The sequence below is a fragment of the Mugil cephalus genome, chromosome 7 (assembly GCF_022458985.1).
Source record: "Mugil cephalus isolate CIBA_MC_2020 chromosome 7, CIBA_Mcephalus_1.1, whole genome shotgun sequence".
Lineage (NCBI taxonomy): Eukaryota > Metazoa > Chordata > Actinopteri > Mugiliformes > Mugilidae > Mugil > Mugil cephalus.
The window spans coordinates 22711568-22739254 of NC_061776.1; the positions used below are offsets into that span (position 1 = coordinate 22711568).

At 41.2% G+C, this 27687-nt stretch overlaps 4 protein-coding genes and 1 long non-coding RNA gene across 5 annotated transcripts; 3 read left to right on the forward strand and 2 right to left on the reverse strand.

Annotated features, from left to right (window-relative positions):
• Positions 1 to 419: 419 nt before the first annotated feature.
• LOC125010663 lies at positions 420 to 11719 on the forward strand. Its single transcript, XM_047589424.1, has 25 exons — positions 420 to 530; positions 629 to 963; positions 1068 to 1102; positions 1279 to 1384; positions 1469 to 2009; positions 2105 to 2250; positions 3256 to 3330; positions 3538 to 3723; positions 3833 to 3888; positions 4016 to 4102; positions 4495 to 4662; positions 4745 to 4869; positions 5495 to 5571; positions 5791 to 5876; positions 7680 to 7805; positions 7954 to 8135; positions 8248 to 8353; positions 8959 to 9088; positions 9192 to 9232; positions 9340 to 9400; positions 9512 to 9579; positions 9671 to 9782; positions 9979 to 10106; positions 10508 to 10920; positions 11221 to 11719. The coding sequence occupies exons 2-25, from the start codon at positions 630 to 632 to the stop codon at positions 11354 to 11356; spliced, it is 3525 nt and encodes a 1174-aa protein (XP_047445380.1). The 5' UTR covers positions 420 to 530; position 629; the 3' UTR covers positions 11357 to 11719.
• LOC125011155 (ciliogenesis-associated TTC17-interacting protein-like) lies at positions 2257 to 6392 on the forward strand. The gene is made up of 9 exons (XM_047590198.1): positions 2257 to 3330; positions 3538 to 3723; positions 3833 to 3888; positions 4016 to 4102; positions 4495 to 4662; positions 4745 to 4869; positions 5495 to 5571; positions 5791 to 5858; positions 5995 to 6392. The coding sequence occupies exons 1-9, from the start codon at positions 3213 to 3215 to the stop codon at positions 6175 to 6177; spliced, it is 1068 nt and encodes a 355-aa protein (XP_047446154.1). The 5' UTR covers positions 2257 to 3212; the 3' UTR covers positions 6178 to 6392.
• LOC125011156 lies at positions 3263 to 7628 on the reverse strand. The gene is made up of 4 exons (XR_007113132.1): positions 6839 to 7628; positions 6025 to 6173; positions 3510 to 3703; positions 3263 to 3412 (listed from the first exon to the last, which is right to left on the reverse strand). It is a non-coding gene; the product is annotated as an uncharacterized LOC125011156 (long non-coding RNA).
• Positions 11720 to 13758: 2039 nt separating the features above from the next.
• LOC125010619 (protein lifeguard 3-like) lies at positions 13759 to 25637 on the forward strand. Its single transcript, XM_047589386.1, has 12 exons — positions 13759 to 14011; positions 16827 to 17126; positions 20544 to 20611; positions 22469 to 22533; positions 22614 to 22667; positions 22766 to 22816; positions 22901 to 22940; positions 23809 to 23846; positions 23932 to 24019; positions 24114 to 24209; positions 24292 to 24345; positions 24494 to 25637. The coding sequence occupies exons 2-12, from the start codon at positions 16832 to 16834 to the stop codon at positions 24641 to 24643; spliced, it is 999 nt and encodes a 332-aa protein (XP_047445342.1). The 5' UTR covers positions 13759 to 14011; positions 16827 to 16831; the 3' UTR covers positions 24644 to 25637.
• On the reverse strand, positions 25519 to 27659 carry si:ch73-71c20.5 (DUF4748 domain-containing protein). The gene is made up of 3 exons (XM_047589387.1): positions 27599 to 27659; positions 27135 to 27390; positions 25519 to 25934 (listed from the first exon to the last, which is right to left on the reverse strand). Exons 1-3 carry the CDS (start codon positions 27639 to 27641, stop codon positions 25763 to 25765), a joined length of 471 nt encoding a protein of 156 aa, XP_047445343.1. The 5' UTR covers positions 27642 to 27659; the 3' UTR covers positions 25519 to 25762.
• Positions 27660 to 27687: the final 28 nt, after the last annotated feature.

A 27687-nucleotide genomic window follows, 5' to 3' on the forward strand; every position in this document is an offset into this window, starting at 1 on the left:
TGAGTCTGAACACAAATAACAAAAATGAATTAACTAATTAAGTGGGCCAAGATCTGTTGGAAATCCACTACATACACCGATCAGCCACAGCATTCAAACCACTGACACTGACATTGACCATCTTGTGACAATACCAGGCACCCCCATCCCATAGCAATGACACTCCTTGATGGCAGCAGCCATCCCCAGCAGGATGCAGCCTGATATGTGTGTGTCTGTGTCCAACTGTTTTGGAGGCACAAGGGAGACATACACAATATTAGGAGATAGTGGTTATAATGTTATGCCTGCTGGGTGTACAGTAGACAGCCTGCGATCCTCACTGGTTACTTGACTACTCTTCCACTAGGTGGCGGGCGAACATCATATAAATATATATATGGGCGTGCATCGCATACACGCACTTCCGTTGTTTTGAACTCAGAAGCAAGCGGGACTGAACCCCATATAGGAGATAAAGTGAAACCAACTTATTCCACCAACGGAAAACAAGAAAGTAATGTCTAGAGTTAAGACCATCTAAGGACGAGGTAACAACATGTCGAGTGATAAACTGTTTATTATGCTGTTTTATGCTGAGTTGGGAAGTCAAAGTGTGTGTCTTTGCCTTTTATCATCTCTAAAGCAGGATGGCGGCCGAAAACACAATACGGACAAACAAAACCACCATTCAGGAGATTCTGTGCGGAGACTACACAATTATCCTCAACAAGGTGTATGAGAAGAAGATGATAACTCTCCGAGAGTACAACAACCTTAAAAGCATCAACAATGCGAACGTGGAGAGGCACGTTGTCGAGCTGGTGGATAAGATCATGAGTAAAGGAGAACCAAGGTGCCAAGATTTCCTGAACCTCCTGCAAACTGACGAGGCCATCACATCAACTTTCCCTGGGCTGAAGGACATTCAACTGAACAACCCCGTTCTGTCACGGCCTGTTCAAGTCGCTGCAGCTCACAGTGGTAGGTCAACACACATGGTTCTCTGTTGCCTGTTTGACGTGAATGAAACGCAGTAGTGAGAGTTAGTTATGTTATTTAATTCAGCTTCTCTCTGTTCTCCGCAGATGTTCTATCGCGAGAGAGCAAGAGCCCGGGAGAGGTGAGGTCATGATGCTGAACACTGCTGTATGTTTAAAGAGGATTTGTTGTTTGCTGTGGACATATTCTTATATCCCAGAGTAACACACAGAATATTGTCTTTGTAATATTGTAACACCTTGTGTAAGACTGTTATGTTGGTGTTTAAGCCTCTCTGTTTGTGGCATATTATTTTAGGATGACTTTTATCAGCTGAAGAGCCAGCCTGTCGGCCTCTGTGTGATCATAAACAACGAGAATTTCTGTGGAGCCTCACAGAGACGTGGGACGGACAAAGATGCTCGTATGTCGATTCTTTTTCTCCGTTGTCTTGTGTGTTGCTGCATGAAGCATAATTACTTTTATCCTTTATTTGAATTTCCTGCAGAAAGCTTGGCAGAGGTGTTCAGCTGGCTTGGATTCAGAGTGCTGATGTGCAAAGACCAAACCAGGGACCAGATGGATCGCACTCTGAAATTCTTTGCTTCCCCGACTGAGTCCGCGCAGCTGCAGGAGTTCAGTTGTGAGGAGTGGTTTGGCACTGGATTCATTCAACCTCAGCAGGTTGCTCAGCATGGCGATGCATTCATCTGCTGTATTCTGAGTCATGGAAAAAATGGGGAGGTGTCTGGGATTGACAACGAGTCCCTCTCGATCAAACAAATTACTAGCCCCTTTAGGGCAACAGACCAGTCGGTGCTCACTGGCAAACCCAAAGTGTTCCTGATCCAGGCCTGCCGAGGAAGTGAGACACATAGTGGAGTGTCATTGAGCAACGTGGAGGCTGATGGTCCTGGTTCCATCCCCGTAAAAAGTGATATTCTTGTCGCCTATGCCACTGTTAAAGATCATCCAGCTCATCGAAATATCAAAGAAGGCAGCTGGTTTATCCAGTCTGTATGTAAGCAGCTACAAGAGCGCTGTCCTAGGTAAATATGTAACTCAAAATATTCCGTGGTGAAATATTGTGAAATATCCCCAATACACATTTTATTTAATATTTCACTGTACTCTATGGTTTTAGGGGTGAGGATGTCACCAGTATCCTCCATCACGTGAACAGGGAAGTAGGTCAAAAAGAGGCCTCCAGCCAACCTGGTGAAAAGAAGCAAATGCCTGAAGTGAGATTCACCATGTGGAAGAAACTTGTACTGTCACCACTTCGCAACTGAAGCTCAATCAGCACAAGTCATTTATACTCAGCATAGTCTGTCTTTTAACCCAGGGGGGATACTTTCTCAAGTTTTCAACCTTTTTTTTTTATCAATATTAATCTTTTATGTATGTAATAGTTGTTGGAAAAAAATGAATTACACTTGTCAGGTACATTTATGAATAGATACTTTATTTATCCCCAAACCTTAAAACTACTCCAAAAGCAATACTCCTCAACAAAGCATTTCTGTGCCCTCAACCTTAAACAGCAGTTCCGTACATCATTATCTTGTAGCACTCACTCCCATTATGATTGAGAGTCATCTCCAGACTCCAGGCCCAGTCAAGTTTGCCTACTATAAATCATGCACTGCTGATTTTTTTCATATGGTTTTATGCAATACTCTGTATATTATGCTGCACTCTACACCTGGGGTGTCCAACATATGACTCAGGGGCCAAAACTGGCCAGCTAGAGGGTCCAGTCAGAATTACATCGAAGACATTAACTTTTTCAATGAAAGTAACTGCTCTTCTCATTTTGTTTGCTCTGTTTCAGTAGGATTTACAGATATCACAACGCTGTTTATGTTTACTATTGTTCGACTCTTGTGTATTATTATTCATAATAAATGAATTACCAAAAAATGTTGTAATTATGAATTTGTATCTATTTACTGTCCTGCTCGTTATGGTTTTCTTTGTAGTAGATTCATATTAATGCGCCTCCTCCCAACACTAGTGCTGCGCACATACAATCGTGATTACGGTACTGCAGCGTCGTTGCCATGACAACTCGGATACGTTCGTCTTCTCCGTATCCGAAAAACAAACCGAACAGAGAAGTACAACGTGAGACCGCTTTCCATAAAAATGACAAATACAACTACCGTGACGGCACAAAAGTCTGTCCTCTGAAGCTGCTGCAACTACTCTGGGACTTTGAGTGCAGGCGGTGAATACAGGCAGCGTTAACGATGGAAGCTCCGCCGGAAGACCAGAGCCCTGTCGGTGTCACAGCGGAGACTGAAGGGCGCAACCATGGACAGGAGCTGAAAGCCTCCGACGAAGCCATCGCATTCATGTCCAGCATTGGTGAGTCGACGGTCATGTCTCAACAGGTGGCGTGTACGCCCACCACCTGCTTTTGGCACATCCCGAGTTGACCCAGTTGAAACTGGCCAGCAAAGAGTTCACTTGATCAGTTAATTGAAAATTACTAAAACAAACAATATATATATATATGTGTGTGTGTGTAACAAAAAATATATTACTTAAATCGGAGTCCCCGTCTTCTGCCAGAGCCCGCAGAGCTGGTGAAGTGTTTGTTTCCAGACACTCTGGTGACTGTGTCAGAGGGCGGCAGAGACCTGGGGAAGTTCAGTGTGACGCTGGAGTTTGCTCATAGAGTACAGCAGCCCTGTTTGCTGCTGCACGCTCAAAGCCATGGGTCCATTGATGACTTTCCCTGTGGAACAACGGTGACAGGTGAGCTTTTTCACAGGTTACTAGACACACTGGTCATGTGTTTTCCATATGCGAGTCTGTCAGTGTATTCTCTTTCTGTTCCTTGTTCTGCTGTCTTTGACAATATAAGCCTATCTAACTACGGACCTGGAGGTGCTGGAGGAAGATTACCACGAGTATGTCAAGGTGAGTCACTGCATTGCCTTCCCACGCTGTCTCGTTTGCCTGCCAGGTATGCTAAATTTTTCTTTTTACATTTTGCATTCCTTTCTTTTAAACACGCCTGAAACCCTTTTTTTTTTTTTTTTTTTAGCTTCAGGGCCAAAGTTTGGACAGGAGGTGTCACATGGTGCAGCATGATGGACAGATGATGATCAGTAAAGTTACCACTGTGGGAGAAGTAAGAGACCTGTTCACTCTTTACAGATTTGCGATACAGCTCTAAAGTCTGTCTAAGTCTAACATACATATATATATATATATTCATGTATGGAAATGTTAGTATATGTATTCGTATTCGTCAAACCTAATTTATTAACACTGTGGAATTGTAAGTGTGTTGTTAAATCTGAATAAAGTTGATTAAAAAAACAGCATTACATCCCTACATAGCTGCTAACATAGATGCCTCTGGCATCGTTCTTCAAATTAAAATATCTTACCAGGTTTAACATTTTGTTATAATGTGGTTGTCATCAGCACACTCACTGTAGCTCTGCTTTTTATAAAACTTAAACTTGCTTAGGGATTAAGTATCATTATAATCCTTTTTTGATGTGACTACGTGTACAGGAGTCGACCAAGGAAAACGTTACCTACCCCATGTGCGTCCTAAGAGGCCTGGTAACTGAGGGTTCCAGTTTGCTGCTGATGCGTCTCATTGCTCTGAGGAAGAAGGTGCCAGAACACATGACCTTTGTCTCCTTGGACCAGCGACTGCACGTCATCCACAGCACCATTGTAAGTAATTACATCAGTATGAGATTCCTTGGTCCATTGGTGCCATAACTGGACTGGTTATTATTTTTATATGTGTTGTCAGAGTGGGCTGGGTCTGAAGCAGATGGAGGTCGGGAGTGAGATCCTAGAGGTATTTGGGGTGGAGAGGATTATTCACTGTGTGGAAGACAGCCCAACTACCTGGCACTGCTACTTCCTGGATGATGGGTAAGATCAAGACTCAATAGCTCCACAAACAAAACTTGGACCTGTTTTTATCCAATTTGACCAATGATTGTATACAAGGAGTTTTAATGTTCTGGTGCTAGTAGAAATTACAGTTAATTTTTTTCTCATTTAGATAGGGTTTTTTATGAATGGAACCTTAATGTCTGTCTTTTTGTCTGAAAACATAGTATTCTAATAACAATATATGAGGTTAAATTAAAAAGAGTGTTTTTTAATTGCTTTATTTTTGTAAGTCCCACAATTTTGTCAGACTAACTTAACAGATCTGAGGTCCGGATTTCATAGTCATGAGGCAGATGCTTGTAGGGTACATAACGGTAAATAACAACGTGTGTAACATTTTGCACACTCTGTCTATGTTTATGCTCCATGTCACGCAAGCTATTTGCTGACAAAAAGTGTGCAGACCCAGTGAGAGAGCTGACAAAAAAAAAAAAAAAAAAAAGATTTCTGGCACATAAGTTTACACCTTTGGAATATGGCATCTTCTAATTTGTTAAATCATTAAAATGTGTGTAAGTTTTAACCAGATAATGATAAAAAACATTCAAATCAATTTTAGTAGACATCATAATTTGTTGAGCAGTGTACTTTCTCTGATCAGGCACCTGGTCAGCAGGGTGCAGGTGGGATCACCAGTGACTATGAGGCTTCTACAGCTGCCATCGAAGATAGGAAAAGGTAACCATGGCATACAGAATACAGAATATAGATGATCTTCTAATGAAACACAGTCACTAATAACTGATTTGTATACTGTTTATAGAATAAATAAAGAATCTTATCTATCTATCTATCTATCTATCTATCTATCTATCTATCTATCTATCTGTCTGTCTGTCTGTCTGTCTGTCTGTCTGTCTGTCTATCTGTCTGTCTGTCTGTTTGTATGCTCATTAGGTTTTCAGAAGATCCCTCTCGTGTGGGAAGAAGACATGCAGATGCGTTCTGAGTTCCTGGATCGAAAGGTGGCTGATATTGTTCTTGTATGATGTGCTTAGTTTTAGACCTGAATAACACTATTTAGTCCCACACATCTTAACTTACCCTATAAACCATTTGACCTGAACAAAATAGGAATGTGTGTTTGTCTTGTTTTGGCAGGAGGAGCTGAAGGCACACCACACCTCATACCTGAGACGGCATCCTGAGATCCGAGCTCTCATCTCTGACTTCCTACAGTTCTTGTTGTTGAGGAAACCAGATGATGTTTTCCAGTTTGCTAGAGAATACTTCCTCCCTTTTGCCTCTCACAGTCCTCCAGAAAATAATGCTCAGTCACCCTGAAACCACACCCGAGAGCACATCTTACACACCTCAAGAACTCTTTTTTACAACTTCCTGTTAACTTATCTTTTCTTCGATGATCGATGAGTAATGATGTAAAAATAAGAGGTAGAAGTGTGAAGAAGTAGAGTTCAAATCTGAGACTGTGTGGTATTTACAAAAAAAAAAGTTTTAAATAAAGCGGCTTGCTTCAAACGCAGTGTTTGTAAATTGCTCTCATTTTAGTACGCTGTAACCGGGGAAAGTCTTCAAAATAAAAGGGCATGATGTTGTACAGGAAAAAACATTACACGTTATGAAATGAGCTACCGTGTTGACCTGGAGTCGAGTCATTGCAAAGTCACAGAAACTAACCCAGTTAAGTAAATTGAATCGACACTACCTTTTAAAAACCTCTACATCCTCTAAAAGCATGGCTTTTACTTTTTTAAATTGTTGTCATTTCCTCTGAAAGTGAAACTCACAAGCGGCGAGGACGAGACAGGCACACAGGGAAAAAGCCCCGGTGGATAACGTAATTTGTGAATCTTTCGCTCGAATTAATTCTACTGAACTTTTAGAAGACGCATCTTTTCGTCTCGAGGCTGACGCGAGGAGAGCGTCAACGCCGGTGAGTTTTTACATCGTAGTTCAAGCCAGCAGGTGAAACATTTAACTTTACCTCACTGATGATACTTGCTGTGCCGTCGAATTGACGTCGAACCTTGTAAATTAAAAGTTAATCCAGTGGCTGTAATGTCACCAGTGAACCGAATTAACTATCCATCATCAGTGCCGCCTAAAAACGTTTTGTTTGTAGTGTATTTCATGTAAAGAGACACAAACGTCACTGCTTGTTTTTTGTTTGTTACGTCATAGTAGCGTCTTCCTGTAAACGCTGGTTAGCACTGAAGTTCAGAATACAACAAACTAGTCCAGCCTCACAATGATACTATAAATAAGCAAAGGACAGATCCTAAAACTGAACAACAAACAAAAGCCTAACTTTCCAGGTCACGTCACAGTTACTATCTAACACCGATAGTTATCTTAAAACTGAGATCACACGTTCCTTTCTGAGGATAAGCTTCACATAATGGTCAGGAAGTGAATAACAAGTAGTTGTTTCACTAACAACTGGCCAGCAGCGGTCATCCCGTGACTTATTATTGTGGTATATTGTGTATTTTAGCATCTTTCGGTTTTGTTTAGTATATTCATCACCTCACTAACTTAAATTTCAGGATGTTAGATTGTGGCTCCTCCCAAACATCTACAGTGCTGCTTAAACGTTTTTGCGCCCATAGGAATTTTCTCTATGTTACAGCATAAAAATTATTTCAAACTTCAGCAGTTTATCCTGAAAGTAGACAAAGAAGCCAGTCAAATGAATGAAAGAGAAATATTATGCATGTAGGTGATCTAGAAAGTCCTGAGCTTTAACTGTATGTTTTACTTTTTATGTGTGGCTGCTTACAGCGCACTGTCTCATTTTCTTCTTCTCTGATAGCACTAATCCGTAGAGTGGGAGTGGGAAGGTGATGGACAGAGTGAAGTTGTCCCACATAGACGAGGAGCTGGACTCCTCTGAGGTGGCAGAACTTTGCTTCTTGTGTCTGGATGTTGTCCAGAGGAAAAAGCTGGAGGGGGTGAGCATTACATATTTTATGCAGTTTCCTTTGCACTGAAAGAACTATGTATTGCTGAAGACAGTTGTGCTAGATAAAGCAGACTTTCCGTAGATTCTTTTCTCTAAGTGAACAATTGTTTGTGTGTTTCTTGGATGTTTTTCTACAGATCGATGATGCAAAACGGCTGTTTGTGAGACTGGAGGAAAAAGGTCTAATGGAGAACATTTATTTTCTCTCTGAATTGCTCCGAACAATCCACCGCCCAGATCTTGCCAACTTCCTGGAGACGGACAGCCGTCAATCCTCAGTAGAGGAAATGGATGCTAATCCCGTTCTGTCAGAATACAGGTAATGCAGCATGAAATGCAGAATGCACATATACATATAGTAATAGTACTGAAATACCGTCAGTTTGTTTCTTTTGTTGATGCTTTGTCCGTGTTTTCCCGTCTACCATCAGGGTTATGCTGTACAGAATATATGATGAAATTACTACGGAGGATCTTCAGAAGATGAAGTTTCTACTCAGCGATCAACTGGCCAAAAGACTTTTAGAGAAGAGCAGTGTAAGAAAACACCCACACACATTGCCAGTCACTTTGAAAAATGAACATAACACATTTACATACAAAATATTAATTGGGTAATATTTTATTGTTTTCTTTTTTCTAAGTTTTAGTTTTACATATTTATATTTTCTAATCTGTGTAGCCTATAGCTTCTGTTGTGAGCCATCGAAACATCATTTTTATTTAAATGTTGGTGTATAGCTTTGAATAACAATAAAAATGCTGTGTGCTTACAAAAACATGGAGCATATTTTTGTAATGTTGCACAGAAGTTGCAATTATACAGAAGAATGTTATGATATGGGTTTTGTAATGGATACTGGGTTGTTGTTTCAGTACTGTTCTATCATGACCACTCAGATGATGTGGACAGTCCCTGGTGGCAATTTTGTGTGCATTCAGAATATGACTAGTTGCATGTCTTAACATACAGAACTAACAATATTAGTAAATCTGATTCTTGAGAGGTTAGTTTTTTATTTGTGTACAGACGTTTATCTCCCAGACCCGTTTTCATACAAATCATCAAAAGTTATTATTTGATTTAGATTTATTTAATTTGAAGCCTAAACTGATGTAAAACATATCTCTGCCAATTACAGACAGCGCTCGATGTGTTTAATGAAATGGAAAAGACAAATTTAATGTCGAACACAAATGTTCTTAAGCTGTATGAAACACTGCAAAATGTGGATCGGCAACTGGCAGCGACTGTCCACAACTACATGCGAGGTAACAGGCCCACTGCCTTATAAAAGCAGACTCACACACATAGTGTAAACATACAGTATAGTGTATTTCTGTTAATTTCACCAAATGATTGTACTGTTTACAGGGATAACCCAACAACCTCCTCATGTCAGCATCGATAACCAGGTGTGTGTGAATGTGTGCTCCTGAACAGTTAATCCTACAATTAGATGTTTTCTTTTTTTGTTTTTTTTTGTTTTTATTTTACCACTAATGCTGTTTTCTTCTCACAGAGGTTCAACGACCCCACTGCGATACAAACTGGGTTCTCCATACCTGAGACACAGCCCATCGGTAAATCCATCTTTTTAAGTGAATTTGACTTGTGTGTACTGGCATGCGTAGGCTTGCTTTTATTTATTTTTTATTATACTCAAGATTTACACTTTGTTTTGTTCTATCCAGGAGGTAGACGAGATAGTGTTTACAATGATGCATCTGGCTATAACCCAGGGATCCCGCCTTTTGATCCAGTAATGCATTCACAGAAACACAAATAATCATCTATTCATACTCTCATTTATCAGAACATTAACGTTTGTGATTTCTTTTTGTGTCTTATAGTCCGAGCACTACACTCTTATTCATGTACCTCGTGGTTTCTGTGTGATCATCAACAATGAGAAATTCCCAGATACAACGTTGCGCGACCGAGCGGGAACTCAGCAGGATGCAAGTATGCATTCTTGTTCTCTCAACAGCATTGATATTGTTTATGTGTGTTAATGTATGTATGCATATGAATGTTTCATTTGTCAGCTACTAGGTCTTGCACCAAAAAGGGTTGAATATCGAGCCAATGCTGATCACGCGTCAGATGATGATGTGAGCTGCTGATACATATCCATTTGTCTTTTTTCTCTGTGTCACAGATGCTCTGAACACAGTGTTTCGCCGCCTGGGCTTTGAAGTCTTTGTTCACAACAATCTGACTTCAAAAGCCATACGTGATACAATACAAGAGCTGCGCATGAAGGATTTTTCAAATCATGATGCTTTGGTGAGTAGTGTCCCAGAGCTGTATCTTCAGTGTTTGTATTTATTTGTTAGCATTAAGGAAGTACCCATGTTGGTTTACTGCAGTGAGTTAGACAAGGAGATCAGTTCTCATGTATGTGTGCAGGAGGCTAGAAGCCAAGCCAAGATGTAGTCTGCTATGCAGCAGCAACTTCAGTTTTTGTAAAGTTGTCTTTAAATGATTTTTGTTTATTGTATAGATACAGTTTTCTCATCTAACTCTTAGGGGTAATGAGTGCGTTTCCCAGAATTTCACCGTATTTGTCTTTTACTTCTGTAACAAAATCACAGCCACCTGCATTTTGGAAAGTGTTTGAAGGTACAAATTCTAAAAGTTTCACGTAAAATTGAGATGTTTAAATATGTTTCTTCCTCTGATCTAAGGTGGTATGTGTGCTTTCCCATGGAGAAAATGGATGTGTCTTTGGCACTGATGAGCAGAAGGTGCTCCTGCATGACCTGACAAAGCCCTTCACAAGTGGAAGAACCCCCAGCTTGGCTGGGAAACCCAAGCTCTTCTTCATCCAAGCATGTCAGGGTAGCGACTACCAGATGGGGTCCTCCTTACCTCGCTCCTCTAGCCCAGGGGGTGAGGAGAGGGGAATAATGGAGGAGAGAACGCCCAGACAGCTGGAGGAAGATAGCGGTCCGGTCTACAACATCGCGACTGTGCCTTGGGACGCAGACTTCTTGATAGGCATGGCCACCGTACCTGAGTACAAGTCATTTCGACACACAGTCACAGGCTCCATCTACATCCAGGAGCTGTGCAGGCAGCTGACCAGATCAGCAGAAAGGTGAGAGACACATTTACAAACCACACTATACAGCAGCTTGATCGCAACCTGTCATAAAGTATTGTTAACTACTAACTCATGATGACATAGTTTCCCCCATATTAGTGGAATAGTAGCCCATGCAAAAAGATACCTTTGTCATATGAATTATGATATGTTACTATGTGTATCTGAGAAATGATGTCAACTGTCAAGACTAACCTGTGATTCATGCAATAGCTACGTAAAACTGTCTTAAATGTCCGCTCATAGTGAAACTTTCCTACAGTTCACGATCTATCATTTGTGTTTTCTGTGCAGCCCAGTGGAGGATGATATACTTACTGTCCTGACACGTGTGAACCGAGAAGTCAGCAAAGGAAATTATTTAAGCTACAAGCAAATGCCAGAGCCCAAATACACCCTCACCAAGAAGCTCATCCTCAAATTTGTGTGAGCAGCCTGGGACCAGGTGCAGGTGTCAGAGAAAATTGACAATTGCCGTCTGTGTGTCTCTGCATTGTCTTTATGGTTGGACGATTTTGAATTTTTTAATTGAGAATTAAAGAAAAAAATGGTAGTCACGAAAAAACAAGATTTTTCTGCTAATCGTAAAATGTCGCTGATGCAGTATTTTTAGTTATTCATGTCATTCAACAATAAACATTACATTTACATATTTGTTTTGTCACATTATTACAGAACACAGTGGCAGTCAACTCTGTGGGATAATTCTAATAAATCTTGTCATTATTGTTCGTTATTGTTGTCAGATGTGTCCAAATCTCAAATTTCAATAAAATTTGCCTGTATGTCAGTATATTGACCCAGCAGAATAAGTCCATCCCCTAGCAGCAGATTATTTGAACCATATATTCATATCTACGTCCTATCTGTAAATATATATTTTCCCTACAGGAATGATACGTCTCACTCCGCCCAAGACTTGGATTTCCCAGTTTTAAATGTACCTTGCATTTGTGTGGTTATTACATCCATGTACCACCCACCTAGACAGGACCAGGCACCCCACCCCATAGCAATGACACTCCTTGATGACAGGAACACAAAAACAAAAATCATGAAGAACATCACAAGGTGTTGACCTGGCCTCCAAATTCCCTAGATACCAAACTGATCAAGTATCTGTAGGGTGATCCACAGAGGCCCCTCCCCTCAACCCATAGGACCCACGGGCCCCCACGAATAACATTCTGTTACCAGACACAACAGGACACCCTCAGAAGACCCATGTCCATCCTATGATGAGTCACGACTGTTTTGGAGGCACAAGGGAGACCTACGCAATGTAAGGAAGGCGGTCATAATGTTATGCGTGACCGGTGTATGTACACTACTCACAATTAGTTATGCTATTGTGAGAGACTCAGTGAATTTCATACAAGTGTATATACAAGTGTTTGTTTCACTTCAGAGATTTTGGGGATAGGGAGGGAACTGTATTGGGGTGATAGACGCACCTCATTTTGTGTTATCCACGTAATGGTCTCACTGTGTACACTGTGCCTTACATATTGGGGCCAATACCAAAAAACTTAAAGACAACCCTTTTCAATGTGGCATCAATTTCAACATTCTGTGGGTATAAAAAGCTGGTATTGTCAGTAAGTCATTCCAAGTTCATCATTCAAACAGCCATGAACACACGTCACTTAACGGACGACCAGCGCCACCTGGCCATAGCGCGCCTTGGGGTCGGTTTCAGGCAGTCAGATGTTGCTCGTGAACTTGTGTGTCTCAAAGTGTCATCAGCAGACTTGCATGAAGACACAGAACTACTGGCAGTGTTCGTAACAGACCCAGGAGTGGAGCCCCACAACGATGACCAGTTCCTAAGGAGCTATGCACTCAGACATCGTTTTGCAACTGCCACACAGCTGCAGGCCCGTTTACAAGATGTGAGGGGTACTAGGGTTTCCAGACAATCCATTCGCAACCGACTCCACAGCTTTGGTTTGAATGCCAGACGACCGTTGCAGGTGACTCCACTGACACCAAGACGTTTGCAGTGGGCACAAGACCGTTGCTGGAGAAGGCGAGGTGAGCGATACGCCGAGGTCAACATGGTCCCCAGGGTTCGCTTCGGCAGAGGAGGTGCAACAGTCTGGGCAGGCATCACCAGTCAGCGCAAAACAGATTTGGTTATTGTAGATGGCTCAGTCACTGCAAGTTCTTACCTCAGAGACATCATAGAACCCATCATCAACCCCCAACTTTCTGTTCGTGGATGATGATGCTCTACCACATCCTGCCAGAATTGTCACAGCTCGACTTCAGGAAGTCAGAGTGCCTCATATGGTATCGCCAGCAATGTCCCCTGACCTGAACCCCATAGAGCACGTCTGGGACCAGCTGAAGCAGAGACTGGATGATCGTACCCCACTCCCACGTGGTCTGGCAGAACTGCGTGTAGCACTTGTGGAAGGATGGGACGCATTGTCTCAGAACAACATCATGAGGCTAGTGAGGAGCATGAGACATCGCTGTCAAGCTGTCATTGCGACAAATGTTGGAAACCGCCGTTACTGACATTGTTAATTTTTGTTATTTGGGGCTATCCTTGTTATTGTCTAAATTTTGGGGGTAATGCATATTAAACTAATGGAAATGGTGTTTCTTCTCATTCATTATTAGTAATATTAAAGGGAACTTTTACTTATTTCATTAAAATTCAGACCAAATAGTAAAAGCACTCATGTAAATAACAAAATCCCTAACTTATTGTGAGTAGTGTAAGTGTGCTGTGCCTTTACGCACTGACTTCCCTGTTTGAAATGAGTCAGCGCATGGCCTGTTGCGCCCGCTGTGGGTATGGGCGTGTGTGTGACAGATTCCTCTCGGCTCCACCCTGCTCTGCTCCCGTCGGTTCCCGTCAAGTATCGCTACTGCTGCTTCACATCTGTCAAGTGCCGCCCAGAGTCGCTAATACTAGCTCCAGCGCTGAACCAGGTTTTATCAAAGCGTTTACCGGAGCTTCACTGGGCTCGGTGACTACATCGCGGACGACGTGAAAGACGACGAAGACACTTCTCGTTTTTATTTATTTTCTCCCTGGGGAATTAACACAGCCGATTCGACGTCATTTCATTTAGTAAGTCCATCTCATTTGCTATCGTATTTGCGTAGCCGCTTTATTCTGTAGGCAATAAACGCATCATGTAAACAACAATGTTACTTATAATGTATCATTTTCTCATTGCTTGGCCTGGTTCGAGGTTCGTTGCCGCTGCACCAGGCCACCTGAAAGGGCTTTTTGTTAGTTCAGCTTTGGCTGGAGCTCGGCGAACAGGGTGGAGTAGTGGGTGCAGTCCGGTCTGTTTTGCCCCGGAGGTTTTAGTCTGGTGGCTGCTCAGACTCGGGTGTGTTTCAGTCTCCAGACAAGAAAACGCAGGAGGCGTAGGAGAAAGCTTATTTTAGCCGAGGTTAAGCTCAGTGAAGCTGACTAAATATAAGATAGGAAGCTGTGATGGTGCACATATGACATTTATTTCTGAACTGGGCACACTGTGTGCATGTGGCAAACATGTCTACTTACACCAGGAGTGTCGAGCTCATTTTAGTTCAGGGGCCAAATACAGCCCAGTTAGACCTCAAGGGGACCGGACCATTAAAACAGCGGCCCATTCACCTCTAAATAACGACAACTGTTTCACTTTGGCGTAGTGCAAAGAACTCCATGATGAAAATATTTACATTCAATGAACAACAGGGCGTTTCTTAAGAAAGAGAAGTTTAATTTCTGTATAGTTTTATGCCTCAGTGTTGTGTTATGTCCACAATTCTGTCCAAAGTTATGGTACAGATTATATCTGTGTTCAGGGCTATTTTCACAGCGGGGCGAACGTTTAATGTCCCAATTAAGTGTCCTAGTTGGCTGTGACCCTGAGCCAGCAACCTACCCGTAATGTTTATAGCCTGGGTCGGAAGGAAATGATGGACATGACAAGTGATCTGTGTAAATGACTGTCAGTTGGGCTGAATTTTACGTTTCACTTCCTGTAAGTTTCCCGTTTTGTTCTCTGTTACGGTCATCCATCCATTATGTGATTATTTTCCCAATGAATTGTTCTATCTAAGGCAACATTGAGTGTATACAAAGCTGGACAAACTCCAGTCACAAACAGGCAACCCCTCCGTCACATCACCAGCAGACTTCCTGAAAACCCATCTTTTTTTTTTAATTTGCTTTCAATAATACGTTTCTCTTGAACACCTGATTACCTTTACTGTACACAATAGACCAGCCTCGAATACTACCAAGCTAAATGAAAGCTTTATGCAAAATCTTGTCAAACCGGTTTTTACTTCTGTAGTCCACCCCCATAACAGGCTTCACGTGGACGCTGCTGGCAGCAAAGTCATGTTTGAGGAATTGTAGATTGTGTTCGGTTGTCTGAAGGCAAATGGTAATGTCCTCAGACTGCATATGTAACAATGACTCAAAACCTCATGGTGACATGGTGTTAGTGGTCATGATGAAATGCATGTAAAGTTCAGATATGGCCAATCCCCTCAGCTTTCTGCTGCTGGCCGCTGTGTCATTTACTGAACATTAACTCTCCCAGAGCTGAGTTACACCCTCCCGTTCATATACACAGAAACATTTCTTGGCCACTAACTGTGCCTCGCTGACCAAGAACTGATCACTTCTGTTGCTCATTCGGTGACCTTTTTTCACTGAATATACTTTGAAGCACATTTTCCAGGGAACGTTTTCTGTTTTGTTGCTTGGTGCTTAGGATGTGATGTAATGGCAACAAAAGGTGGAGCCAGCCCTTAAATTCCTTTACTCTCTGTATTCCCCTGAAATGACAGTTGCATTTGGAGCAAATAGAAACACACTTAGAAAGCACCGGTAGTTCTGTTTTTAATATCTTTTGTTTTGTCATGTGGTATAACTTACAGATAAAGACACATTGAGAGTCTAAATCTGTTTTTTGTGTATATTTTAGAATCTGATTCGCATTGTAAAAGTAAACTTTTGTTTCTTCAGCTCGTAAGATATTCTCGTCATAGTTGACACCTTGCTGGCACAGGGAATATTTGGCCTCCTGTGACTACACTGTGTAAATATGCGTATGTGGTTTATTATTAGAACTTTCCTCTGTGGTGGTTCCTGGGCCTGTGGCGGTGGTGTGTGAGGACCACATTGCTAAGCAAATTCTTATGTCCATTCAACTGGGCAAGCTTAGGTATGATTGTTACCCAGCCAAACGTCCATTATTACCCAGCGTCTGCACACACATCTACGCACACCCACCACCACTAAATACGCAGGCCTAAAGCCAGGCCAATGTTTGCTTTGTTAGTGTCACAGATGATAGGACTGGTTGTTTCAGTATGTGCTTATCTACATTAGGCCATATCCTGTTAAAACATTATTTCTGTTAACTGTACGGTGCCTGATCTAAGTATAACTTTTATAATGCTATACTTCCCAACATAAAATAAAGTTGGACAAGGATTGTTTAAGAATTAGTTCCGCCCAGAAGAAATGTGTTTACAGTTCACATCAACATGTAATTGCAGTGTTAAAATCGATATGGCTAGCATGTTCGCAAGGAGTCTTCTGTTTACTCATCCAGAAGATACAGAGGAATGGTAGCTTTTATTTAGAGTCGTGTTTCTGCCTTCAGTTTCATTTAAGTTAGTTCAGGTTTCCCCCAGCTGAGGGAGATCTGTCTCTTCAGCTACTAAATGGAGCTGAAGGGAGGAAAGTCATAATCAGACTTGTTTTCACATTCCCCTTTAATCCAGTGTTGTTGTAAAAATACGAATTTGAGCTGAATTAAAGCTGACAGATGCAACATATAAATACAGGTAAATACTGATAACTGAGCTGACATAAGCTGATGGTCATGTATGAATCAGCTTAACCCGTATCTTCTCCTACTCCCTCCTCACAGGCGTCATGTCCAAGTCAGACTACCCTCCAGGGTATGATGACCACCACGCACCTCAGGGCGGGAACTACTCTGCACCCCCTGCGTATGGCTTCCCTTCCTTTGATGGTCCCCCGCCAGGTTATCCCTCTGCTCCCTACCCCCCTGGTCCAAACACTCCTCTGTACGCAGGGCAGCCAGGAGGCAATCCCTCTGCCCCTTACCCAGGACAACCTGCTGGGCCTCCGGGAGCATGGTACCCCAGCCCCCCTCCCATGCCCCCTCTTGCCCCGCCTACCATACCATCAGATGTCCTAAACTCGGGTAAGAAAAGCGCTGCTCAACACTGATTACCATTCCAAGTAAATGTGTAGTTACTCTCTAAAAACTGCTGGGTTAAAAAATAACCCAACCACAACCCAAAGGTTGATCAACCATGGGACAAAATTACATTACTTGTTATAAAAATAATAATAAAAAAAATTGTAAAATCAAATTAAAATACAGGCCATTGCTAACTTTCATTTAATGGCACTTTTAATGACAATTTGGAAACAAACTGTGTATGATCACATTCAGGACCAAAGAAAATTTTAAAAAAATAATAATAATGCAAATATAGTGGTGGAAAAAAGCTTTCGGACACCCAATGCTTTCGTAAAATATTTCATTAAGAATCACTCTTAGGTCTTTAAGTGCAATTAATGTTTTAGTACAGTCACAGACAAAATACTAAACAAATCCTTAAACAGCCATTAAAAACTTAAAATTGATTGGTTCCATAAAAATACATAAGAAATAATGAGTATTGGCTCATTTTGGTACTGGTTATCCACTAATGAAAGCTGTGCTTTTTATTTAAAGACACATTTTTCTGTTGCCGTGCTTCGTGTCTATATAAAGCCAGTACATTTGAAAGTTCTTCAGAGACAAAAATGGCTAAAACAACAAACCTAATGCAGGAAACAACCCTCTAGATACAGATTCTCAGCCAGGAAGTTTACAGCTGCTGCAGTCAGAAATACAGACCAACCAACAGCTTGGAAGACAAACCAAGATGTGAGCGTCCAAAGGTTTCTTCAGCAAGAAATAATCACATCCTGATCTGCATGTGCAGGTAAAACCGCTGAATGACATCACAGGAGCTCCAGCAGCAGTGGTCAAACCAAACACGGTCGACTTTTAGATCATGGCTTAAGGTCCTACAAGGCTGTCAAGATACCAGTTCGATACCGGTTCCTGCGCGATACTTTTTCGGTACCAATATTGTATACTAATACAATATAATTAAAAAAAAAAAAAAAAGAAAATTACATTACACATTATGGTATAAATCTTGAGTTGTATTTTTCTATTTCAACCAGCAGCTTTTCCAAGGCTCAACAGGCAGATCACCTTGCCATGTGTTACAACGTCATTGTAGTCACTTTATTTAGATGAATTTTGCAACCTGAAAATATTACTTAAAACCGCTTTCATACATCATTTTTGTAGTTGACACATTAAGGTTTTTTAAATAGGGTTTCTGATTTGTTGAAGGGAAAAATGCAAAACGTGTTCCAGCTGTCCCTGGTGTCCCATAAACTATGCTGTCAGGTAGGCCTATTTCAAAACAAAGCAAAACAAACAAACAAAAAAATGTAAAGCAATGTGTAATGATTGAACACAGAGATATCTGGTCCGCCCCCATGTACGGTTACACTTGCGCTTCAGCATTTTGGCTCCGCAACGCGCGCATACAGAGGCGACAGAAGGAGGCAGGAGGGACTGATAACATGAAATAGCCGAGAGCGCAATCTCTGTGTGCTTGTCACAGAGCGGCACAGGGAGGCAGCCTCTCGGGAATTACGTCAAACGCAACGAAATACCGGAGCATGCTGCAACCACGTAATGTTACAGCCGATCAAGGACAGCATTATCAGATCTTGATCGCGTGATGAAACTTGGCACCGAAAGACGAGGTGTGTTTCGATACTCGGTACTACCGAAGTATTTCGGTCGGTGCCACAAAAGAACCGAAGTTTGGTACCCAGCCCTAGTCAAGGAGCTCTGATCAATGAGAGGCAGAGGTTAGCCTGGCAACGTTGGGCCCAAGCACACAAGAACGGGACAGTCAGGAATTGGAAGAAGATTCTGTGGTCAGATGAGTCCAGTTTCCAGCTACTTCCTCCTGAATGTGAGAGTAGGCCAGGTGAAGCATTGTCTCCAGTACGTACAGCACCCACTGTCAAAAATGGTGGAGGCAGTATCATGGTTTGGGAATGCATGAGTGCAGCTGGTGTTGGTCATCTCACTGTCTGTGATGGCACATTGAACTCTTCCGAGGGGTGGATTATCAAAAGGTCTGTTTCAAAGCACAAACCAAAGAATTTAGAAGAATTAAAAGTAGTAATTCAAGAACAATGGGACAAGATTACCCCTCAACAGTGTGAAAGGCTCGTGGGGAACATGCCAGCCACAATTAGAGCTCTACTGCAGTAAAGTAGGAGTACTAAATATTAATTTTTTGATGGGATGGTTTATTTGTCTTTTGTGCAGTTTTGAACACATTCTCTGTTATTTGTTGACTTTGATACAGACAATGTTGAGAACGGACATATTAAAACTGTCAAGAATTTAGTTTTTCTTGTAAATAATAAACAAAATAAATATAATTTGTATTTGTGTGTGTCTGTCTAATGCAGCCACGCCTTTTGAAACGCACAAAAAGAATTTTCCACAAATATTTCATGATACTTTTTGAGATTAGGTAAAATTTTAAGGGTGTCCACAGACTTTTTCCCACCATTTTAAAATAAATAAAATATAGAATGAATAAAAATAAGTAAATGAAACACAAATATATTCAAGTTTAGATCAAAACAGTGTTTCCAAGTCAAAACTCACTCACTCTCAAACTCTCTCTAGACCAGCGGGGTCAAACAAATTTTAGTTAAAGAGCAACATTCAGCCCAGTTTGATCTCAAGAGGCTGGAACAGGAACAGAATTGCATCATAAGATATAAAAATAACAACAACAACTCCATTAGATCAATTTAGCAAGTAAAATATTTGCTAACATAACTCTGTTAATAATTGTCAAAGAATAAAAAAACAATAAACCCACTTATGATCCATGTTTGGATGGTAAAGTATTAAATTTAACCTACCACAAAAATCTTGTGTCTGCGGTGCTCTTCCCTCTCCTTCTGTCCAGTTTCTTGGATCCAGACAGAACCGGATTTTGACAATAAATGAGCGGGAAAATGAGTGAACCAGGAGTTGGGTCAGATTAACCCAACCACATATTCAGCTATAAATGAACCTCTTCCAGCCCTTTGACCCATCCCAAAGTAACAGTACCTCAAATAACCCAGGAATATGACCCAGTATGAACATGATGCTATATTTAACAGTAAATAATACATCTGATAAATGCATATTCATTCTTGCTTGATTGATTGATATCAGTCCTGTGACTGTACAATAAATACAGGAGGGAGCTACAGTCATGAGCTAGTAACTGGAAACAGGAGGAAAGGGAATCAGTCTCTGTCCAAAGGCAACAAAGTTCACCCACCAGCCGCCTCAGCTCGCTCATTAACATGTTATTCTTTTAAGTCAACATATTAGAGGTGGGACTCATCCAACTTGAAGCAAGGAACTGCATTTTGTAAAATGTTTTTTTTAATGTTTTAGTTCTAATGGAAGATTGTTTAATAAATGATGTTGATTCACATGTATGTTCTATTCATGACACAGACAGCGAGTTTGCAGCAAGCAACGGCAATTGGGACAGCGTGAGCCTTCGTCATGCCTTCATCAGAAAGGTAAATTACATTGATTGCATGTAAAGTAACCTCATAAGAGTCAAAATGCAAAGCACGTTTTCTTTCCAGAAACAGTGTGTCTATCTTTGGAAACATCAGAGGGCTTCATCGAACGTGGAGCTTTACCCTACCAAGATCTGTAGAGTTTGCAGCAATGTCCCGTTTATTAGATGATTTTACTTTGTCTCTGGATGACTGTGATATTCATTGCAGAGACAAGAGTGAAAAATCTTGGTGTTATTTTTCATCAGACCCTTGCGTTTGATTTTACACATCAAGGAGGTGACAAAGGTGTCCTTTTTGCATCTTAGAAATATTGCAAACATCCTGTTGTCAAAGGATGCTGAGGTCCGTATTCACTCTGTGACCTCTCGACTCGATTGCTACAGTGCCCTTTTGTCTGGATTGCCAAAAAAAAGTTCCCTTGTCAAGTTAGGGGTGATTTCAAGGTGCTTCTGCTAACCTTTAAAATTGTAAATGGCATTGCACCATCACCTTTTATGCACCTTCTCGCGCACTTCGTCCCCAGGGAACTGGTTTGTTGAATGTTCCCAAAGTCAGAAAAAAGACAGTTGGTGAGCGTGTGTTTTCTTACTGTGCACCAATGCTATAGAACAGTCTTCCTCAAGACACTAGGCAGGCATGTTCTGTTGAGGTGTTCAAGCAAGGTTTAAGATTTGATGTTTTTTTATTATTATTGTTGTTGTTTTTTAATAGTATTAACTGTTTTATTTCTTGTGATTATTATTTGTTTTATTTATTATCATTTGTTTTAACTGCTTGTACATCACTTTGATTGAAAGCGCTTTAATAAATAAAATTATTATTATTATTAGATGAATGCAACTGCTTTGCTCCTTGTTTGGTAGATGGTCCAGTGACAGCAAAGCCGCTCTGAAGCATGATGCTGCCTTCGCTATGTTTCCCCAGTTAATTGTTTTTTTCCTTAGCGCTGCTTGTTCCTCTCAAACTATTCCACTTTACATTCATCACCCACAAAAGACTTTCCACGAAGCATGTGTCACCATGTTCCAATGAGAGGCTTCCACCGCATAGTGATGTTCTTGAAGGGACCTAATAAACATACTGGATAGACTCCACGTTTCATTACTGTCTACACTGATCAGGCATAACATTATGACCACCTTCCTAATATTGTGTAGGTTTCCCTTGTGCCTCCAAAACAGTTGTGACTCATCAGAGAATGGACATGGGTCTTCTGAGGGTGTCCTCTGGTGTCTGGTAATAGCATATTGTTAGTGGGGTCTTTGTGTCCTATGGGTTGAGGGGAGGGGCCTCTGTGGATCATCCCACAGACACTTGATCAGTTTGGTATCTAGGGAATTTGAAGGCCAGGTCAACGCCTTGATCTGTTTTTTTTTTATTGATTTGTTCCTAAACAGTTATTGTGTGTGTCTGTGTCAGGCTGCATCCTGCTGGGGATGTCTGCTCCCATCGAGGAGTGTCATTGCTGTGGGGTGGGGGTGTTTGAAATGTCACAAGGTGGTCAAGATGTTATTTATTTCAGCTGCTGGTGATTTTAATGTTGCGCCTGATCAGTGTATGCTATCAGAGTTTCCCTTTTAACATTTTCTAGTTAAAATGTGGTGTGGTTTTTGTTCATTCATCTAATATTTGGAGAGTAGTGTTGGAATTAGAGTATGACGATTTCACGTGTTATTAGTTAAAATAGGTTGTGTTTACTCATATATGTAACTGATGAAAACTAATTAAGGCTCATTTTTTACCTCTCTGTAGATAAATTCAGATAGTTCTCCTGCGTTCTCTTTCCATTGTGGAGTAAAGTGTTTATTTTCTTAATGTCATTCATGTTAATGGGTGTTGTGTGTATTTCAGGTCTATTTGATCTTGGCTGCCCAGCTCATGATCACTACAGCCATTGTGGCCGTATTCACATTTGTGTGAGTATTGAAGTGTGTGCCTCGTGTGGCTCCTTGCACGTGCGTAATCCACGTTTGACTGTTTGCTCTGTCTCCCACAGTGACCCTGTGAAGAAATTTGTAAGGGACAACCAAGCTGTGTACTGGGCATCATAGTAAGTCTCTTCTCTGGCACCTTTTAAGTGTTTACTGCTTCATGTGCTGACTTAAGAAGCAAAATTCTAATACTGATCTCTGCCTCTTGCCTTTACAGTGGAGTGTATTTCGTCACCCACCTTGTGCTGGTGTGCTGCCAGGGTCCCCGGTAATTACCTGAAAATATTTTCATGCACAAAACAAAACTGGAAAAGCAGCTCTGTGCTGAAATCCTTCCCCTTTTATTTTGTAGGAGGAAGTCGCCATGGAACATGATCCTGCTGCTCATCTTTGTAAGTTGAATCACCTTGTTGGCTTTTGAATCAGGAAATAAGAAAATAAAAACAAAATAACTGACTGTACTCCAGCTTCCTCCCACCTCCAAAGACATGCTCGTTAGGCTGATTGGTGACTCTAAATTGACCCTAGGTGTGCGTGTGAATGGTTGTTTGTGTCTGTGTTAGTCCTGAGATAGGCTGGCGACCTGTCCAGGGGGTACCCCGCCTTTCCCTGATGCCAGCTGGGATAGACTCCAGCAACCCCCGCGATCCTAGTGAGGATTAAGCGGTAGAAGATGAGATAGATGACTGACTGTTTCCCAGACTTGTTCTTAGACTATAATACCTGCTAAAGATTTCCATTAGCCCGCATATTCTTTGACACAAGTTTAGTCTGACATCATCTAATCAGCGAGACGTGCGTCATCCCACTTGCGACAGACATAGTTTGCATAATACCTCTGATATGTTACTTCAGCGTCTGTAACAGTAAAATGATGCTGTGTGTTACTTTATGAATCAACTGTTGGTTTGTTTTTGCTGCAGACTTATTTACACAGGCTAAATTTTGCTCTGAAAAGCTGCATTCCAGGTCTATTACAGCTGTTTTCCCCTCTTGTAACAGCTTCAATACAAATGACGTTAAGCTTGTGGAAAGTTGTTTTATCGCTTTATTGTGTGTTAAGCCCTGGCTTAACACACAATAGAGAGGCCTATTTGCAGTATATACAAGGGAGTATGCAAATAACCATTCACTCTGTCCATTTTCTGCTGAGTTTGATATCTTAAGAGCTGGATGTTCACATCACTTTGGGGTGGGTTTTTCTTGGATGTATGATTAACTACTGTAATTTGCAGCTATAAAAACTGTTTTTGTTTTCAGACTCTGGCTCTGTCCTATATGACTGGAACCATATCCAGGTAAAAACACAGCAGTCTGTCCAACATGATATGAAGATCCCACCACTTTCCTCAGTATAAATTGTGTGGCTCTGTTTGGTTTTAGTTTTTATAGCACGAAAGCCGTATTTCTTGCTCTGACGATCACTGCCGTCGTGTGCATCGCAGTCACAGTCTTCTGCTTCCAGACAAAAGTAAGTGTGTGTGTGACCACTCATGACCTTTACACTGCCTCAACGTATTTGTTCTGTCAAACATGTTCCAACAAGCCTGTTTGTTTCTGTGCAGGTTGACTTCACCAAATGCCAGGGCCTCTTCTGTGTCCTTGGGATCGTGGTGTTTGTGACGGGCATCATCACAACCATTGTTCTGGCCTTCAAATATGTAAGTTAGAGCTCATGGTCGACAATATACTGGTTCTCCGACAACTCTTCACGTTTCTGTTCATGTCCGTTTGTCGTTGCAGGTTCCGTGGCTTCACATGCTTTACGCATCTCTAGGAGCCATAGTCTTCACTATGGTGAGTACTTCAATGCTGACTTTTTAAGTGTGCGATTAGATTTTAATTCAGCCCTTGTGGTTTTGCGAAATTGACACAGTCTCTAATTTTTTGTGTCTGTGGACATTGGCTATATTTTTGTCTCACAGTTCCTGTTTGTGTCTCACAGTTCCTGGCATACCACACGCAGCTACTGATAGGAAACAGGAAGTACTCCATTAGTCCAGAGGAGTACGTGTTCGCCGCACTCTCCATCTACGTCGATATCATCCAGATATTCCTTTTCCTGCTGCAAATCATCGGAGCTTCAACCAAATAAATGTACAAGGGTGCAACTGGGGGTCAGCTTGGCTGAGAGAATCACGGAGCAGTGAAACCATTCCATGTTAAGACCTTTTGCTTTTCAGTCACAATTCTAAATACATTTATAAAATCTCCAGGGAAATGTCTAAGGGCTGAATTGAGATTTTCTTATATAGTACATTATGCACAAAAATGCACTTTTTTCTGAAATGTATACTTCTCTATATCAAATTTACCCTTGGTAAGCAAATACTACTTCAGTATGAATACTGTATGACATTAGAATGCTACTAAGACAGAAAGTGTATTTTTTTTTCCTCTGCATGTACTACTACAATTGAACTCTGTCCTGTCCGCCTGTCTGGTTTGCTCTGAATTACAATAGAGGTGGCTATTACCGTATTTGAACCTCAGTAATGTCAATATATTGGTTCAGAAGTTCACCTCTGAAGTCAGCTAACTCCTCCTCATGGCAGCCTCAGATTTGCTGCTTTTTGTTCACATTAGACTTTGTAAATGCTTTGTATTTATACTTTAACCAATTTACAGATTACATGACTAGAGTGCCTTCACATGACAATGTTTCTGGGAAGACATTTTTGTTACTTCATGACGTACAGGGTTATTATCTTTTATACTACTGTTACATATGTGCCTGTCGATAAAGTACTCAGTTCCAGTCAGATTTGGGTCAGGCAGTAGCTGCCAGCAGGGTGGAGTTTTCCAACACAGGACAGTTAACTCGGTGCCATGGTGTTAAATTATCAGAACATTTCTGAAAGCCAGTGAGTTCCAGCCAATGTGGCAGCGTCCCAAAGCTGCTGACATATTCACTCCCATCCAGCTGGTCTGCCATACTCCTCTTATTATAAATACAGACCCAGACCACACTTCTATACATACACATCTTTACTCGAATCAAGTAAAGCAAACATTTCGAATGTAAATATACACACCAGTGCTATAAGAACCTGTTTGCTTTTCGTATCAAATAAAGATTTTTTCTTTGAGTGAGTGTGTGGTTTGTACCAGTGATGATTCTTGTTTACACATAATTTAGCGTTTTCATTCACTGGACGTATATGATTAGTCTTTGAGCAGGAGGCCGAGAGTCACTGTGAGTCATGGCTGTCCATCATTGGTCCAGCTTGACATTCTCTGGCTGAGGGCGGTATCGACTCCCATCATATTCTCCCTCGTTTGATCTTCTCATCCTCTGTCTGATCTTCAGCTGCTTCAGTCGGTTTTTGTCCACTTGTCTCTTGGCCAGGATGAAGCTGATTATACCCGTCGGCAGACCAATCATCCTGGACAGAGAGATATACAAAAAATGTTGCTTGTTATGCAACACTTGATATCCATGAACATACAAAATCAATATCATGTAGTAAAGAGGGAGAAAACTGAAAAAAATGCCTTATTTACCCTTTCACTCACAAAAGCATACACACACATGCATTCACACACCAGTGTCATGCATTTAGAGATTTGAACTTAACTGTATGTGTACATGGGCACTAAATTAAATGATGTGATGAGATATATGCATCCAAATGTCCCAGAACAGATCAGAAAAGAAAAGAACTTCTCTGACATGCATAAAGTGATTATTCCTCCTTCAAGTGTCAAATCAGTTAGAAATATAAAAGAACAGAAAGAATGTAAAATATTTTTCCCCAACTTCGTCTACAACACTGAATTCATTCAGTAGAATGACCCGAGGTGGATGTTACATGGACCTACATTTTAAACAGCGCTGTCCATATCAATTCCAGCTTTGTTCATCTTTTCAAACATTTGTATGAACAACCTGTTTTGTATTTTCTCTCCTGGAATCTTGTCAGGTTACCTGATATTAACTCCATGCAAATATTGGTTGAAGTGGAAAAAAATAATAAAATAAATATCATACAACCACTAACATTTTCTTGCAGGACAGGTTATCATGAGTTTACACCACCACTCTTCTGACTGGGGGCAGATCAGGCTTCTTATCAAGGATGCCACATGAGGCATTTTTAACCTAATTGTTAGCGGAGCAATAGTGTAAAATAATGTAAATATAGCCAATGTCCATTTGAGCACACACTCTTAAAATCCTACAATAATGATCCATTTGAAAGCAATACTTTGAAACTAGAAGTATACAGGACACTGGCAAGTGAGTGCATAGAATAATATGATTAGTGCCGCTTATCTACTGTGTTTCCAAATGAACATGCCAGTTTGTCACAAGATCAATGGATTGATTGGTACCTTAAGTTGTGTTTTAGGATGTGCATCTTTAAGTCCATGTCGGCTGGACACTTGCTTGTAATAACACGACCACTAGTCATGGTTTCTAGTCACTGATGCTGCCACTAGAAGTAGACTACTAGTGTGATCAGAACATGACAAAATCACTTGTGTGTTTTTGTTCTGGCTATGCTATAGTTCAGAGACTTCTGCTCAATATATATATATATATATATACACCAAAGAGTTGAGAGTATATAGAGAAGACTCACCAGGCATAGCCAATTTTCATCATGGGGTTCCTGGCCTTTTGCCTGGGGATGTACTCGGGGCCCTCCGGGACCTCCTCCTCGGCTGTCTTGTCTGTGTTGTCCCCCGCTGTGCCGTGTGTCTGAGAGCTCCTCTGGGTCTCTGTCCTGGAGCTGCACAAGGAGGCTGTAGGAGAGACATGTAGCCGCAAACTCTGACACACGGCCGGGGTTTGACAGCTCTGCGCGAGGAGCCACCGTCCGGAAAAAAGGTGCACACCTGGAAGAAAGGCATGTTATAATTTTAAAGTCGTTAAATATGACGTCAGTGTCCTTAAGTTAATGGTGCACATAAGGAAAACAAGGACGATTCACCCGCACAGTCCAAAATACTTACAGAAATTTAAATTTAAAGCCATGTTAATTACGCGAATTTGCTTGATGGTGATATTTTAAAACACGTAACGTCAATAAAAGTAGCATTTTACCTTTCAGTGCCATCCTGACTCCTGTCCTACTGCACGCCGCCATGTTTGTTGAGTAATTGCTCTTGGGCATGCGCACTGACACTTTAATG